General features: G+C 51.5%; 3 protein-coding genes across 3 annotated transcripts; 1 reads left to right on the top strand and 2 right to left on the bottom strand.

Annotated features, from left to right (window-relative positions):
• Positions 1–432: 432 nt before the first annotated feature.
• Positions 433–1,098, top strand: CMQ_4729 (uncharacterized protein; the record flags this gene model as incomplete). The annotated part of the gene is made up of 1 exon (XM_014312885.1): positions 433–1,098. One exon carries the CDS (start codon positions 433–435, stop codon positions 1,096–1,098), a length of 666 nt encoding a protein of 221 aa, XP_014168360.1.
• Positions 1,099–6,042: 4,944 nt separating this feature from the next.
• On the bottom strand, positions 6,043–6,300 carry CMQ_4281 (uncharacterized protein; the record flags this gene model as incomplete). Its single annotated transcript, XM_014312437.1, has 1 exon — positions 6,043–6,300. One exon carries the CDS (start codon positions 6,298–6,300, stop codon positions 6,043–6,045), a length of 258 nt encoding a protein of 85 aa, XP_014167912.1.
• A 978-nt stretch (positions 6,301–7,278) lies between these two features.
• Positions 7,279–8,565, bottom strand: CMQ_4829 (polysaccharide synthase; the record flags this gene model as incomplete). The annotated part of the gene is made up of 3 exons (XM_014312985.1): positions 7,279–7,530; positions 7,618–7,912; positions 8,003–8,565. 3 exons carry the CDS (start codon positions 8,563–8,565, stop codon positions 7,279–7,281), a joined length of 1,110 nt encoding a protein of 369 aa, XP_014168460.1.
• Between the last annotated feature and the right edge of the window lie 8,738 nt (positions 8,566–17,303).

Raw genomic sequence — 17,303 nt, 5'->3', positions numbered from 1 at the left:
AAATGTATTTAAAACCCCCATTGTCAGTGACCAGCTCGTTGCCCTGCCTGCAATTGGTGGAGATCTTGTTGTTCTGGCCGAATGTTTGACGCTGGACCATCACACAGAGATGCCTCAGCTGATGATTTCGTACTTTCTGTTCCCATTATGTTACAGTGCTTAAGTACGAAGTGCGGCCGTCCAACTCGTTTAGCTTGTGTCAGAGTGCGCATAGTACTCCGGTGATGTTTTTTGAACTAGGATACGTCGCCTTCCTGAATACCAAATGGAGCCACGGTAAACAGACTGAATCAGAGACCGATCTCTAGGAGTCTACAATGCTACAATTCAATCACAATGCTCACAGTGCTCCCACTCTTTATATGGTAACATCTCGGAAATCAGTATAGCTACAGCATCCAGCCAAGCTGCTTCTTCTCAAAACTGGTCTACATGAGTTTACCTATTCCTCCCCAGCCACTTGTTTGGATCAACGGCTGGCCGGAGGCCGGAAAGCGGACACTAGCCCAGTGTCTGGTCCATCTCCTTGGCCAAGACCGTGCTGTCCTCGCTGGAGAGAACGAGTATGCCACCGAGTACGCAGCGTCTGGTCAGTCCAACAAGTCCGTTGGACGCAAAAGCAGCAAACCTGACCTTGGTAGCGAGTCCGATCCCGTTTCCGAGAAGCAGGCCGCCTACTTCCGCAAGTACGTCGAAGACCCGCAAGCACTCAAACGCATCGTGGTCTTTACCGACTTTCAGGCCGACAGCGTCAAAGGCAGAAGTAGAGCGCGCGCGTTCGAGGAAGCAGCACGTCGCACCGGACGACCTTTTGTGCCCGTTTACATGGAGTGCGACCTGGAAGCCAACGTGCGGCGGTCGCAGGCGTCAGAGCGGCGCCACAGCCGGCCGGCCGTCAAAATGCTCAGCGAGACAGAGCTACGGGAATTGCGGAAGCCAGGGGTACAGCTGTACAAGTTCTCTTTCGATGAGCATCCGGGAGTCTGTGTCGACGTGACGAGCCGGGAGACCCACAACACAGCTATGCGGATCATGGTCTCTGTGCGCGAGGCTGCTGAGAACCGACAGCATGCAGCAGCCAGGGCTGTCGGTGGCTGAAATAAAAGGGGGCATGGCTGCACCTGGAAAACAAACGTGGGAACTGCGAGACAAAGATGCATTGATAAAAGTGCATGCAGGCGTGCACCCAAAGTCTCCTTCATCCGATGATGTCAACCACGATGATGCGCTTTATACTCTATTTCAAAGAAAGACCCTGCTTGATGTCTACAAGAAAGTGTATTTCTGATAGCATCTATAAGCACTGCAGACAAGTAGAATATCTCTTTCACTACCCATTCTTCTAAACCTTGCTTCCATCTCTCATTATCGAAGAGTGGCTAAAACAGCTTACACGGTTGCTCGTACCTCGTTAATCATGCTTACATAACCACCTCTTACATGTAGGTATTCATTGGGATGCAACTCAGATACAGGCTACATACACGGCCGCATGTGCTTCTGCTCTTTTTGAAATCGACTTGCAGACGGGGGAGTGGGTAATGGCGCTCCGCAAGCACGGCTGTGCCGTGCCTCAGCAAAGGCTACGGATGCAAAGACGTGAAGCCGGTGATCTTATGCTGGATCTGGACTGTTCCTCCTTTGCCGCCCTCGTATTTCCTGTCCAGGCAGTGGAATGACAAACGAGATACAGACGCAGGAGAGCATACGATCTCGGAGATCGTGGCCATTTATGTACACCCCCCCCCCCCTCCCATGTGCTGCATGTACTTGCAATGGGGAAAAGAATGCATGGGCATACGCGACTGCCCATGTTTGCTCGTACCGCAGCTGTGTGGAGTGGTCGGCTTGTTTCCCCCCCCGTCAAGCCGGGCACGGAGGGCACGGCAACGCACATTACGAGGTGCAGATTCTTCAGATCGGCGAGAAGGCCACAATCCATTCTCCACTCCCCACCACAAGCTGTCCGGGATGGACGGACGAGAAGTTCCGGGACACGACGCCAAACGCGATGAGCAGGAGAAAGGAAAAAGGAAAGAAAAATACAGAAAAACAAAGAAAGGGCACAGGCACGGGGAAAGAGTGATCCCTTATGCAGAGAAAAACTATCTGTGTCCGTAATGAAACATACAAAATGGAGTACGCGAAAGCGAGGGGGGAGCGATGGAACAGCACACAACATGACCTGTTTCTTTTCGGCTGCCGATGGGGGAGGAGGGGGCCAAGACCACCACATCGACATGTTTTTGCCGCAGAGTGGTAATTCCGAAAACGGAAAGGCTGCGTTCCCAGGGTGCATTTTCATAGAAGCCAGCCGCTATGGTTGTGGATGCGGCCTAGAGAGCGGGAGGGTAGACAAGGGGGGAGGGGAGGAGAGGAGTGAAAGGGGGGGTCGGATACGACGAGGCCCGGCTGCTGCAATTCCTTCGGTCTCTTCCCCCACACGAGCAACTTGGGGGGAGCAATTGACATGCTATTTTCGGTCCTGTGTAAACTGGTGATGCCGGCGAAGTTGGGAGACAGCCAGGGAAACAAGGTATCAGCTCCGCAGAAATTATAATGACAGCAGAACCTCGCTCAGGGTATTGGAGAGTCTCTAATGATGACGATGTCGTGTCTTGTATGCTTGCGTTTGGCTGATCTGGTGATGCCGTTGGGACTGCAATAGCGTGGCTACTGCTATCTGTGGTGGCATGTCCTGCATAAGCTTGTTTTGACAGGGTGATTGAGCCGGTGTGAGAGGCACAGGCTGGGTAGGATAAGCCGTGAGGATGGGATTGGACCAGAACAGCACGTCGAGGCCAGTCTGCTGAAGTGCCTGTCACCAACGGCATTCTAGATGCTCGCCAGAGCTCGCTGCAAGCCGATGACAGCGCTACTGCATAAACGAGTACCAGTCTTTGCGCTACACATAGTATCTTATGTGCTGCCCCCCACCTGCTTCGTAGGCCGTTTTTGTCTACTTGCATGCAGTGGGTGGTGAGGAGCAGATGTTGTTGGTTAGTACCACGAGCTTAATCCGTTTGCTTACATAGTATCCCCACCATGAGATGGCAAGGCCAGGCGAGAGGGGCGAGCGAGCGCGCAAGAGGGAATAGGAGCGCGAGGGAGAGCGCGACACGACGAGAGCAGAAGAGAGGGGAACAGGACAAGAGGACAGGCAGGCTTACGCTCACTTCTCACCTGCAGCCGGACTCCGCCGACCGGATGGCGCCTACTACGAGTATGTACCACGTAGCCAGTACGGCAAGTACGACGTCGACGTGCCTGCTGGTGAAGAGAGCCTGCCGTGTCCGGTTTGGTTCAGTATGGCTGGTCAGCGCAGCCCCTCTTTCCCCCTCTCTCGCGCGGCTAAAGTCCCAGACTGCGACTCGTGGGACGGACTACTCTGTATGTAGTACTATGTACGCCGGCTAGCAGCAAAAGCCATCTTCGATCCTCATACGCCAGCCAGACCAGCCATATCCACCATGGTGTACTCCGTACATACTACGTCGTATGTAATACGCCGACTCCGACCGGCCAGCACCCAGCGCAGCCAGCGCAGCTCCAGCCGCTGTACTCGTCGTCTTCCGCTCCGCATCCGCGACCTGTCACGTTAACGGCAGTCCCTTGCCGGATTTTCGACGGAGCATTCGCATTTCGTACGGTCCTCGTCGATCCTCGTGCTCGGCAGGACGACAGGCCGACCTGAGATTGGATAGGAGCGCGAGACCGAGCGAGGTTGTATACTACGTACGAGTGGCAGAGCTACGACGGACAGAGATACGAGCCCCAGTAATATCAACACTTGTGCTCGGCTGATACGACCCAGACCCAATACTTGCGACACGCGATAAAGTCGAAATACTAGGCATGGCAAGGTCAATCGCCAATCTCCACATCTCATAATTCGAACGGGCGTCCGGAGGGCACAGGTCTTGTTGGCCGTGTCCTCGTCTGTTTTCTCCTTGTTTCATATTTTTCATTTGGTTCATTTCCTCTTTTTTTCCTCTCTCCTCGCCGCCTTTTTCTCGTTTTCCTCTTTCATCTCCTCGCCATGGTCGCACCTGCCTGTCTGGAACAGCATTTTGAGTATTGGCCAGATCGGTCTGCAGGCCAGCAAATCGACAACCGGAAAAAAAAAGAAAAGAAAATAAAAAAAAACATGCCACCCTGGCTTGCAGTAGTGCGCGTTGCAGATGCGGTTGTCATGTAGACGACATGGCGTCAGTTGCTGTGCCTGCCCGGCGTTGGCTCAACAATTCGTCAAGCGAAGCCTGCATTAGCCTCTCGCGTATCCGAAGAGCCAGGCAGGAAGTAGGACGATGCCAGAGAAGTAGCGTCCAGACGCGTACAGTCAACGGCTAGTCTTGCGCTCGAGTGGGTGAGCGAACCCACATCTTTCGTGCGAGCTGGTCCGCTAGTCGAGTGCCTGCCCACAGTCCACCATTAGCGTTCTGAAGATCGCCGTCTGACCAGACTTCCGAGGCCAAGACGGCAAGGATGGCAAAACCTGGAGGACAGGGTAGACCATCAGACCAGGGGTCTGTCGAGAGGCACCGTCCTGCTGCGTGAGGCATGTAAGACACCATGCAAGAGACTTGCTGTCCACTATTCCGCACGCAAGAGAATATACGAATCCACCTCGTACACAGCATGTCTGTCTGTACGAGCATTCGCAGGGCAAGCCGTCACCCTCCGAAATCAGAGCTTCCCTTTCTCCTCTTAAAGTGGGCTTTCGGCCTAAGGCCGGGTGGACTAGTTGCAGCGAAAACAATAGCGGCGGGTAGAAGACGCGTTCCAACGGATCGCCAGCTTACCTACACACGGTAGCCTTTTTTCTCGGCCTCTCTCTCTTTTCTCGTTTTCACAATGTCTCGCCACCTCGCCGTCTTACGAGCACTACGAGCATTCGTATAGTATCTTACTATAGGAGAACATCTTACGTATTGTGCTTTTATGCAAGCAACACGTTCCCGTGTCCCAACTCGGCCGCGTGGGCCTGCTTTCTGCCAGTGTCGTCCTGTCGGCTAGATTTGTTTGATTTTACATGGTACTCTTACTCCTTGGCGCCAGCTCAGCATCTCAGGCGAGCCATCTATTCTAAAAATGATACAGGGGTGGTCTTCTACCGCAGCTGCCGCAGCTGCCGCACAGCTTCTTCACTGAAAAAGGCCCGGCTGGCCTGAACCGGGGCTGTTGCACCCCCTTGCCCTCCGATCCTCTTCCATTCTGCTCGGCTTCCGCTATCACGGTTCTTGTAAGACACTTGTCTCCGAGGCCACCGCTGTCACATACTATGTATCACTTGTATATAAAAACAGAATCGGCTGTCAGCGTCGCTGTTGAAGAATATGACCAGAGGCGGGTGAGACAGCTAGTGCTCAAGCTCTCCGTACAGAGTATATCTCGTCGTGCGAGTGTGGTGGGTACCATGTCCTGCTTGTCTGCTTCTACTCCGTATGCTCCATCTCCATTAGTGCTGCCGCCATCTTGCCACATAAAGCCCTGCTTTTACACCCCCCCCTTGCAAATCGAGGCCGCTGCGATCTTGCATGTTTTTGCGAATACTCGTACTCGTACTAACCGAACTTCCCCTTCTCGTCATGGAAAACCACCCTTTCCGCCCCCTCCCTCATGGCCATACACCCTGCTCATGCGCTATCTGGATGTGGTGTGTCGCAATGCCTAGCCCGCACTTCAGACATGCAAGTCAGTGTGTTGCATCTCGTTTGCTATGCCGCATCGGACGGAAGCACGTACGAGTTGCCTGGCCTGGGATCAACAACTTCCGTGCACGTCCATGCAGCTCACACATTAGTACGCGAACATCCGTCGAGTCCACTCCCCCAGAGCCTTGCAGAGGAGCAAAAGGAGCAATGGATGCGCCGTTCGATGCCCCGTTACAGCTAGAACGAGCGATCCTTCGGAGCAGCGTGCAACGCTTGTCTTCTCCTAATCCGTACGAGAGTACGTGCTCCCACCACGAGTATGATGTAGCTCCTTGTACCTGTAGGGCCACACCCCCCCTCGCCTGTTGCCCCCACCCTCTGGCTGGCACTAGCCAGGACTTTCGGAGAGCGTGCTGGAGAGTTCGGGGGTCCCTGTTCTTGCGGGGGTCGTCTTTCGTTTCGACCTCATCAGCGAGCCTCGAGCAAGAAAGAGCGATATATCCTCGCCGACAAGAGGGGCTGAGGCGCAGGCGAGGGCGCCCCAGCGAGTCGGCGAGCCAACTGGCCGCGGCTCCCGAGGTGAGAGGAAGACAGCAGTCGCAGTCGCAGTCGCAGTCGCAAATGTATCGTAGTGTCCTGCTCTCATTGCCTTGACGTTGAACCGATCGGGCGATCCCCCAGGGGTGTCCCAGCCTATAAGACGAAGCGGAAAGAGCCTCGCATGTTTTGCACCACCGACGCGATGTATCATAATAAGATATAATAATAGCTCTCGTATAGCCTCTGTGAAAGGTTGTGCACTGTAGTATGAAGACGCACAACGACTACTCCCTCATTTGTGCATGCTCGTTCGTACATATGTCTGTCAGCCTATCAGATCTCGCCGTTGCCTCGTTTCTGTCACTGCATAGTGGCTGGCATTTTACTCTGCGTTTTTTTTGGCTCTTTCCTTTTTTGAGACTTTCAACATTGACGAGAAAACGATCAGTCATCTCGGCAGAGTGCCATCGTTTCAATGGCCGTAATCAGATTGAAAAAATGGTCGTCAAAACTAAGGACAGCATGTGAAAGAAAAGAGAAAAAGGAGACACGGAACTTTTTGTGTTCACATTGCTGCCACCACCGAGATTTTTCAAGTCTCCGTCCAAATAGATTTCAAGGAAAAATAGAAGCAAGCCGGTCAAAAGCTATCCCTCCGTACTAACAACGATGGAAAAGCAGATATCCTACCCTGTCCTCTAATTTCGCAGAAAAAAACAAGACACCGTCTATCCATATCCAGCCAATTTTTTCTCATGGAAGAGCTCCGTCCCTCCTGTCTTGACCCCCCCTCCCTCTAGGCGGTTTTTGGGCCGCTTCCGACTCTTAATCGAACCTGCCAAAATCGGGGTTTAGGTGTGCCTCCATCCCTGTCCCCCATACATTACTTCAAATGTGCCCCCCTGTAGATAAACAGATGTGCTTGCACCTGACAGCTTCGTGATATTAAGTGTGGGTGTAAAAAGGCATGCTTCGGATGCGTGGTGTGTGTGAAAATAGGAGTGTTGGGTGTCTGTCAAATCGTGGAATTTGTCTGTCGCTCGTTGCGGTCTTGGTCGTCATAATGCATTCATCTCGATGCTCATTACTCGTCCCAAATGTGTATTTCGGCTGCTGTGCAGTCCTTGCAGTAATTTTCCTCCAGTAGCGAGGTTTTTTCAGATACCTCGCAGCCCCCCCGCTGATCGGCGGGCCAATAAGTCGACGAGGCATGTGTGTGTTGGGGAAGATCCCCGTCTGACCTCGACGGCAGATCCAGGCGCGGGTCGCGGCGAGGCCGCGGCGTGAGCCGGACGTTGTCGTTCGTATCGCCACCTTCGCGGCTGCCCCAAGATGTCTAGTGCACGCGAGATGCGTTAGCCTGCCGTGCCTCCATTTTTTTTTTCCTTTTTTTCGCCGTTCGTCTCTGTCCCAAAACACGTACCATCCTGAGGGTGAAGAGGGCATAGACTTTGACGAGCCCGTGGAAATAGCCGAAAATGATGGAGACGATCAAATATTTGATGTCGCTGGGATTGCGCAGAAAGAGCCCCATCAGCTTGACGACCTTGGTGAAGCCGAACATGAACAGGAACTGGGCCCAGAGTGCATTTTTCCTGCTGATCGCGTCCCAGTCTCCCGTTGCACGCCAGCAGGAGTACAGAAGCAGGGGGTCAACGACGAATGCGAGCGACGTGAAAGTTGCAAAGTGGAGCGCGTACGTCGACCAAGGTTGCTGGCTGTATTCGATGTTAGAACAATAATGATAAGTAATCCGATTCCGGTGGCACTGGCGATTATGGCCTGATTTCGGGGATTGCAGCACTCACTACCACACAAATCGCTCCCGCATAAGGCTCGTCCAATTGCTGCGCCAGTTGCTGCGCGCCCACCGCGAGCACTGGTAAAGGAATTTCACGTCGTTTTCCAGCGTCGTCTCGACCTCACAGGCCCGCTCGTACTGCACCCACGTCTTCCAGCCGTGGCTGACGAGCCAGCGCGTGACAAAATTGTCGTCGTCCGCGTTCAGAATAAATTTGCCCCAGAGTTCCGTCTGGAAGCCATCCAAGAACTCGTGGCTGTTTAGGATCTCGGATCGGTATGCGCCCGTCCGGCCAGACATGCAGGACGTGCCACCGTCAATGTTGTGCGTTGCGGATATTTCAAAGTTACGACGCTCGATGTAGGCAGCGCCGAGCCAGTTGAATATACGTTTCGACCACGATCCCGTCCAGACACGCTTAACGTGCTGACAGGTGCCAACCCCGCCGATCCGGTCGTCCTCAAAGGGCGCTAGGATCCAGGGCATCAGCGTCTTCGGCCACGTAACGTCGTCGTCGGCCATGATGGTGATTTTAGTCTGCACCTCGGGCAGCGCCCGGCAAACCTGCATGCGTTTGTTGGCCACGCTTGTGGAGAGAACGCGTATGTTCTTAAAACCCGCTAACCGCAGAGAGTGTGCCAGATTTTCCAGGGCGTCGAACCTGTCGTCTGTCGTGACCAAAATAAGCTGCCATGGCCTGCAAACTATGATGCTTTCCAATGCCACCCGCAATTCTTCAAATGAATGATGAATTGTCGGGATCACAACCGTGACATCCATAGACGTAAACGACGGATTCTCTGGTATTGGCTTGGACTTGTACAGCCAATGGCTGACGCAGTGCACGAACAGCCGAAGATAACGATGGATCCTATCGCCGAACGTCAGATTTTGTACCGGTGACAACGCGATGGCGTTTCTTACCATAATATCCAGAAAAAATATACCCAGAACTTTGTCGAGGGCAGAAATTCTTGACTCGGATAAGCCGGTCCCGGCTGCAGATGTATAGACATGGTGGAGCTTGTGAAAGACATCGAGAGAGGATGTCTTGAGTGATTGATTTTTTTTTCGAGGTTTACACAGGTTTTCCTAGCTGGAATCTATGCCAGTGCCGATGCGTCGTTTTCTTCTCTTTATTCTCTTTCCCCGTCCTTTTTCACCATAAAACTCTCGCTTCCTCTGCTTTGTTTCGTGATTAAAGATTTGTGCCAGTCAGGCCTGACCGACAAGGCCATATTTTTACACCCAGAGGGTGAATCCAAGAACAAAAAAGCACAGGACCAGCAGGAAACCCTGAAAATGGACACCAGTGTTCTATCTATCCATAGAAGGAAATCAAGGGTCCCAGGGCTTTTGTCTCGTGGAAAAATTAGAGCTCCAGAGCTGAATCTGGCGTGCTAATGCAATTGGATAAGGAAAGATTTGCTTGGACAGAACGAACAAGCTTTGCCTATAAGACGAAGCTAGGAGCAATGAAAACCCCCAATGATAACCAGCCAGGGAGAAACGAGCGAGGTGAAAGGACAGTCGGTAGTTGCGTAGATGGCCTTCTGGCCAGAGCTCAGCTAACGGGCGATAAGATGACAGAAGAGGAGGAAGCCGGTAATCATGCGGACTCTTCTGTTATATGAAGACTGTAGGCGGGGAAGCCAGATTTGGACGAATTCTGGCTGATGCGGGCCCGATTGGCCGAAAAACAGAAATCTTAACGAAAGAGGATGAGGGAAAGATGCGAATTGTCTTGGCAGCTAGTGAGGAAAGGAAGACGTGCGAAGGGCAGAGAGGAGATATATATATATACATACTTCCGTGGAAGCTGTACAAAAAAGAATTGCCGTCCAATTGTCTAGCAGCAGGTACAAACAAGCTCAGAGGTAGAATGTGGGTTATGGGGAGAGGAAGGGGGGGGGGGGGTGTCTGTTAAGGGCCAGGGGCCATGGTACGAGAGAGGAACCTCTAATGTGTTGTTGCAATGTGTGGAATAGTACGACGTAGACTAACTGAGAAGTGAGCCGTCACTTGCGGCTAGAAAACGGACCATGCTCGGTTGAGCCGTATGGGGTCTAATGTGTACGTATGCAAACGAATGCATGTATATGCAGTTTCGCAATGCGAGGTGCTCTGAGGTACCTTCTTTGCCTATATGGTTTAGGCCTGTGTCGAGACGTGAAAGGCCGTGAGGCCACCAGCAAGTAGCACAACTACAGGAAATGCACCAGCTAGAGCGAGCTCAAATGAGCAAAGCGAGAAGGAGAGCCAGTGCGTGTGGAGCACGCAATTGGCACTGAGCCTTTGGGGGTGTTCGACCGAAGGCTAGCGAATCTTTAGCAAGTGGAGGGGAGGGGTGTGCAATTAGATCGTACAAACGCACACACGTTTGGCTGTTCTTCACAAGATGGTTGGCTGGTCAATTTTGTTTAAGGTAGGGCTGACTTGCTGGTCAGACAAGGCTACTCCGTAAGCAAGTGAAGACGTTCTGTCTCTGAACCCATTTTGTATTCCGTATGTCCCACACTTTTTCGCCTCCTCAACGAGTAGACGGCCTTTTACAGGGCGCTTCGTGATCCCCCAGGCGCCCACCTCCACCCCTTCTATTACGCGTATGCCAACACAGACTGATGGTTATGGCAGGCTTCACGGCGCTTCTCGCCCTCGGTGGTTTGCTCGCAGTGATCTATGAAACAGAAAAAGGGCTTCGAACAGACCCCCTAAAATTCCCCGAGAGACCACCTAGCTCCCACTAGGGATCATGTGCGTTTTCAGTCAGCCCATCGAGGAGTCATGAGCTCTCTTACGTTCGGGAACTCGCCTATGATACAGGTCATGCAGTGCACGTCTAGAGGGAAGGACAGCACGAGAAAGCAGACACGTGGACTGTTGGAGAGTAAACTTACACGTAACAACAGCACATACAGCGTTGTCAAATAGCAAGCAGAGCAGGAGAAACAATACGAGCGAGGAGGCAAAGAAGACTAAGTTGTAGCGGCATATTACGAGTACAATCAACGGCAGCGCTTGCAAGCCGATGGCAAATCAGATGCTTGACACAGGCGGTGGAAATTCAATCGGCTGAGAAAGGCAAGCCGTGCTCTTACTCGTTTGGCTGTCCAGGCGCAGTGTATTCGCGGCGGCGAAACCGGTGGAGAATGCGGGACACTCTTGCCGATCAGGCAATATGTTGGTTGGATGACTAGTGAGCACACTAAAAACTAGTAGAATCTCAGTAGTTTGCGGCGCTTCTTCCTTGAAGTAGTGAAGCGGCAACCTCACGGCATGGCAGCTCAGCATATCAGCCAGACCTGCTTTGGGGACAGTCCAACAGTGATGTTGCTGCGCGCTTCGGTCAGACACGGAGGCCCTCAGTTCTCCCCGCCTGCGTTGACGGAAGAGAGAAATGTCCCAATTGACGTTGGCCGAAAAAAAATAGAATCGTCCTACATGGGTCCCCGCACGGCGAAGGGGCCGCACTCTCGGATGATGTTCTAATGGGGGACAGCCGGGGACGGAGCTTGGAAATTGCTGTGTCGGTCTTTTGCCATTCCTCTTTTGTTTCCCGTCTCGTGTTTTCGGTCCTGTGGACCGCGTTTTTCCCCTCTCCTTTTTTTTCTTTTTTGTATGACAAATGCTCTTGCAGCGTGCTAACTTCAATATGCTGACATGCTGGGCTGTAGCATCTTCGATGGAGGTTGGGGCACGACGAATTCGGCAACCCCATCATTGTCGCTGCGAATACTGGCTGTGAAATGGGGAATATAAGAATTGCATAAAATGCGTAATGCATGAGTACTCCTGAACAGCGCTCGCAGGTTCGCGTTTATGCCAGCCGCCTGTCTGCACAGATAGGGAAAGAGATCCGACTCACGAGAAGAGCAGTGCTTCCGAGAGCCGTCCCACCTACCATCCTACACCATGCAAGGTACTGCATTGGTGGTGTTGAAATGTAGAAATAGGCCGTGTCCACAGTCCGAGGGCGAAAAAAGTACTGCAATTCGTAGGGAGTGTGCGTGTGTGTTCTGCAGTAATGTAAACTCCGCAAGCGCACGGCCAAAGACGGGAGGCCAAGGCCCTGCTAGGCCCCAAAAAGGATGCTATTCGATGAAGTACGAAAGAAGCGCTAGGACGTTTACCCGCTCTTCTAAATAATTCTTCTTCTGTCCGGATAGGGAGGCAGGTCGTTGCGTTGGCAGAATAAGAAGCCGGGGTGGCCGGGGGTGGGGTCCTCGAACTTGATGAGACCATTATTCTGCAGGCGAAAAGACAGATCAAACTGGGGACGAGGGATTTATGTATTCTTTGCAGATGTGCAAATCGTTTGCCTTTTTGGATATCGAATTTGGCCACAAACACTTCGTGGTGTTTCCAGTTCACCTTCGATCTCCTTTGTTCGTGCAGTTCGTGTCGTGAGGCCGGGGCTCGAAGATACCGTATATTGTGTGATTCATCTGCAATGTGAGGTTGCCGCGAGAGGTGCGCATGCGTTTCTAGACTAGCCGCCAATGACACACATAACGGCTCGGCAAGACGTTGCATATCTGCTCGCTGTCGTGCAGTTCGCTGCCCTGTATATGCGACAACTCAGTGTGTTTTCGAGACAAGACCGGGGGGGCCTTGCTCAGAGAGGGAGAGGATGTGCAGGATTGAAAGGTCTGAGCGTCTGCAGTTCTACAGTTCTGCAACACTGCAGAGCCATGTAGCCGCAATTTGTCAAGTACTCCGTATCGTAGTGACTCAACGTATTAACGGTAGTGGTAGGATTGGTCGCCGGATAGCTTATGATTGGTGCTAAGACGCGAGCCTTTGTGCTCTGTTGATGCAGGTGTACGTCGTATGCACAAGTTCAAATCTGTTGAGAGCGTGTGTGTGAATGAAAAGGAGAAGGAGAGGGTGAGTGGGTGTTTAGGTGTGCAGGAGGATAGGACGATTAAGTAGAACTGGACGGTGTGACAATGTCGAGCGGTCGTGTGAGCATGCGGCCATCAATGTGTTGTCCTAATCAAACACCACCGCGAGAAGTAGAGTCGCGATATTCAAGAAAGATCGCCAAATAAAACGTGTTCTTTCCCACATGGTCTTTGCCTCTCTGCCATTGCCATTGCTCTCTCCGGAGAAGCTCTTTCTGCAGTTCGCGCCTTCCTCTTTGGCATCTGCAGCCACCCCTCCTTTCCCCAGAAGAGGCTACTTTATATCAGATAATAGCCTCACATTTTCTGGATATCATCCCGTTCCAGGGGGCAATGCATGTGAAGACCTGAGCTCACGGCGGTGAGCACCGTACCAAAAAGGAGATGCGCTGCATGTGGACAGAAGCATTGCGGTTGTTGGACGCTCGATCCATGCAGAGGAAGCAGGCACTGCGGATTTGTCTCTATTTCGGACTTGGTACCGGCTGTTTCAACTGCCAATCCTCTGCAGATGTCGCTGTCTATTGCTCTTGTCACCTCTTGTCATGTTGCATTGCCATGCTAGCCTACAACGTATGTATGCAGTTCAGACTATCCCTTCACCCGCTCTGATTACGCCATCCTGCATATACATAGGTATGTACGGAAAACTCCGTACTCCGTACAGTTCAATGTGATGCTGAGCGGGGCCACTGATTTTTGGCCTGCAACCGCTCGGTCAGAGGACTGGTTAAGGCCGTCCTGACGCTACAACCAATAGACTACGGGTGCTCAAGCCATCACGAGGTTAAGGTCAAATGTCCAAGATATACTCCGTACTCCGTACGCTATCTTATCATTTGCGCATCTGAAGATTGAGGCAAAACGGCAATTGTGGGACACAGGTAATATTGTATTTCACGGTGTGGTGCTTATTGTAAAACATAAAAAAAAAAAAAAAAAAAAAGTAGGAGGATGCATAAGGTACTTGTATGCGAGAACTCCGTAGGTATGTCCCTTTAAGATGCGCGAGCAAGCAGCAGGCTTCATTCTTGCGACGCGCAAGCTTAAGACTAGCCAACAAGATCACATCACATCACATACATAGCAGCGCCAGTTTTGACTGTCTCAAAGAGTCAAAGATGATATAATTGTCTCGTGTCCGGTGCTAGTAATTTTGGTAAACTACTGAATGTTCCGTTGCAATCAAATTTCGTACTATGCACCTCAACAGCCGATGCTCTAACCACACCCACTTCACCAAGAGAGGGGGGAAGAAAAATCTGTAGCTGGATTGAATGAGGCTTAGTCGGTCCTATTCTGCCAGCTTGCATGTACGACGTATGTCCACCCTTGCCCTCACCCCCCACCTTCCAGAGTTCCCGTTTACTTTCGATATGCAGGAGTTGCTTTTCAGGGTGGGACACAATATGTGACACGTTGTGTTATTTACCTCGTAGCACGCTCCGATTCGCTACCGGCCTTGGGCTCCAATCCCTCGTGTTCCAAGTCTGATGGGCCTTTCAGACACGCGTAGGCCATTGACAGCCTGACACATCCAGCCTTCCTTCCACTTATACGGGCTCATCGTATCGGAAAGACATAGGCGGTGCCGGGATCAGCGCTGTCGGACATTGAATTTACGGCGCGGGTCAGGCGGGGAGGCTACGTTCTCGGGGAAGCAGGATGTCCTCTCCGGGGCGGGAGAGCTAAAGGAAAGACGTTCCAGAACTCCCGGTCTGGAGACGTGTAATATGTATCTTGTGATGAACCTGTTCCAACCTTGTTTGCCCATGCCGGCAGGCAGGAGTTCATCCCCACTGAGTATCCGTTGCATATGGAGCAGACAGAGATGGTAGAACGCCAGCATTCGCAATGGACAATTGGGATCGGAACAGGCGCTTACACAAGAGAGATTTCCAGTCCCGGTCCTACCCATGTATGTGAAACATACGTCGTACGAATCCTGGGCAAAATGGAAACCTATCAAGGCGGCTTCCATATTCCGTCAGTCGTGACGATGCAGGATGACCCCGCACAACTCTCAACCCCAGTTGGAATAGGAGCTGGAACTCTTCGGAAGATATGCCATGCCCATGACTTGTTCAAAAGCTATATATATATATACATACATATATATATATATATATGGGGTGTTAAATTGGAGACCGACCATTAAGAGTATGACTGCATCGCTGCTTCTGTCCCGATAGGACAAATGTAGCAACGCACAGTTGTGTTTTACGATACCATGTAACGCTGCTGTTTTTCGGTTTTCGGTTTTCGGAGCTCGTGCCAATACTCCATATCTTTCTGGTCGTACTCGTGTGTATGCGTTCACGAAGTCGTTCTCAATGGTCAAGCGGTGAACCAGAATCTGCTTCTTTCTGGTCTTCCCACTACTATGCAAGACCAATTAGAAAGGTTCGGTTGGTGCGCCACTCCCGTGTGGACGATTCAGTGTTCCACAACACATACATATTGAGTGCATCTGATTACCAAACCGGTTCGTACGGGAGATGTGTACGCAGTGTAATATGCTTACCGGCAGTTGGGAAGTCGGCTGGAATGTTACACGACCTCCCAAAATCTGGCGGTTCCTGCCTTAGCCCTGCAATATGTGTTCTATTTCAAGCCCAAACACGTGTACATATCGGCAGCGTGGCCTGTTTTCTCTTGTTTGTCAACAGATAGTACTTCGAGCCTAGGTATCATCGGCCAGCACAAGTATCCATTCATATAAATGGATGAGGGCCACGTAGGGTGTTACGTTTCAGCCAACACACAGCTCCAAGAAAAGTCAGGCTTCAAAACGGATTGTGTAATCCATACCGGTATAATGCCTCCAAAGTATTTGCGATCGGGTCCGGTGCTCCGAGGTTGCCGTGTTAATCATCACGGACGATACTGTGCCAACCGTTGTCATGTAGAGTTTCGCAACCACTATTCTCGGACCAATCGGTCTTTCCCACGTATGCTTTCTACTCAATACCCTACCAGGACATCCACTTCATCATGATTAACAGAAATATATCACCTCTTGAGGCCCAGCTTGATTAATATGAGTCTTTTGGATTCTTGTTGACTACAGAAGATGCCGTTTCGCCTAGACGCAAAATAAAACTACGACGCGTATTGGACTCACCGCCACACCCAAACTTTCTTCAAATCTACACGCAGAGTCTGATTTGGGGTGTTGCGTCTGCTTTTTAGCTTATAGATTACTAGCCTTTTTGTTCCGTCGCCAGCTGACGACGCACAAGGTAGGAGACAGCAAAGGATCAGAACTGCCTCCGAGCAGCGACCCGGAATAAACAAAGATGCGGAGTACGGAGCACTCCTTCCGTTGACTGCGATTACGGAAACGAACAGGAAGGCGGACCCGCCGTCACTTTGGGCTAATATTGAATCGACGATTCGGGGTTGCGTCGGGTTGTTACGCTGTAACACATAGCAATCGACAACCGTGCCCTTAAGCCTCAAGATGGTCGAGAAAGGTGGAGGGCGGCAGACTCAATATCAACTTTAAGAGATTGCCTACTGGCACGACCTGATTCTGCACGATTTCAAGATACGAGCTCAAGGATGAAGGGCTCTCTGAGACTCGAAGAAAGCTAAAAGTCATTGTGTTCTTTGAGTCTTGACGGATATGTGAGTTTTTCAACTATGCTAGTTGCCGTGGATGAGAAGCTAGTATGCATTCCCCATTATGCATATTGCATGTAGTATTCAATATATTTATCCCCACAGAGAAAGTCGGTATGTGCTATCATTGAAGCGTTTGTTGTCATATTGTCAGTGACCGCTCTCGACACACCGCCTACCTCGGGAATGAGGGCGAAAATAGCAAAGACAAAAACTGCTTGATGCTAATTGGATACTACTATTAGAACAAGGCTGGGGGATTTCGCAACTGTACTTCGTATCTTTCGTCGTATACTCCGTACTATACTATGTATAGCTTAAATTGCCCGTGTGAGCATACGAGTACGAAGTAGAGCAGAGCACGGAGCACAAAGCACGGAGCACAAAGCACAGATCAGTATGTGCAGCTAGTTTATGTTTGTGCTCGCAACAGCGCCACCCATTTCAGCCACATCCGATCCTTTTGCTATGTACTCCGTACCGTTCCCTTATCTGTTTCCTTCCTATGAGCGTTCCGCTGTTTCCGAACATTTTCGCTTCCAAATGCCTCATAGAACGGCGGAATCACTTGGCCCCTGGTTCTATGTAGATACGAACGAGTACGGAGTACACCGACGAAAGGAAAACGGCCATCCAATAGGGTGCGTGGGGTGGGGATTAGCGAGTCTCTGGTGGAGCTCGGCGGGGAAGACGGGCTTGCGATGCTTGCGATGCTTGCGCCACTTTTCTAGCCATCGGTCCTAGATAAGATATTTGTTGGTAGCTGTTGTGCATATTGGT

This window comes from Grosmannia clavigera, assembly GCF_000143105.1.
Source record: "Grosmannia clavigera kw1407 unplaced genomic scaffold GCSC_97, whole genome shotgun sequence".
Taxonomy (NCBI): domain Eukaryota; kingdom Fungi; phylum Ascomycota; class Sordariomycetes; order Ophiostomatales; family Ophiostomataceae; genus Leptographium; species Leptographium clavigerum.
Note: the sequence above shows the minus strand (reverse complement) of the source record. Positions and strands in the feature narration are given on the sequence as shown.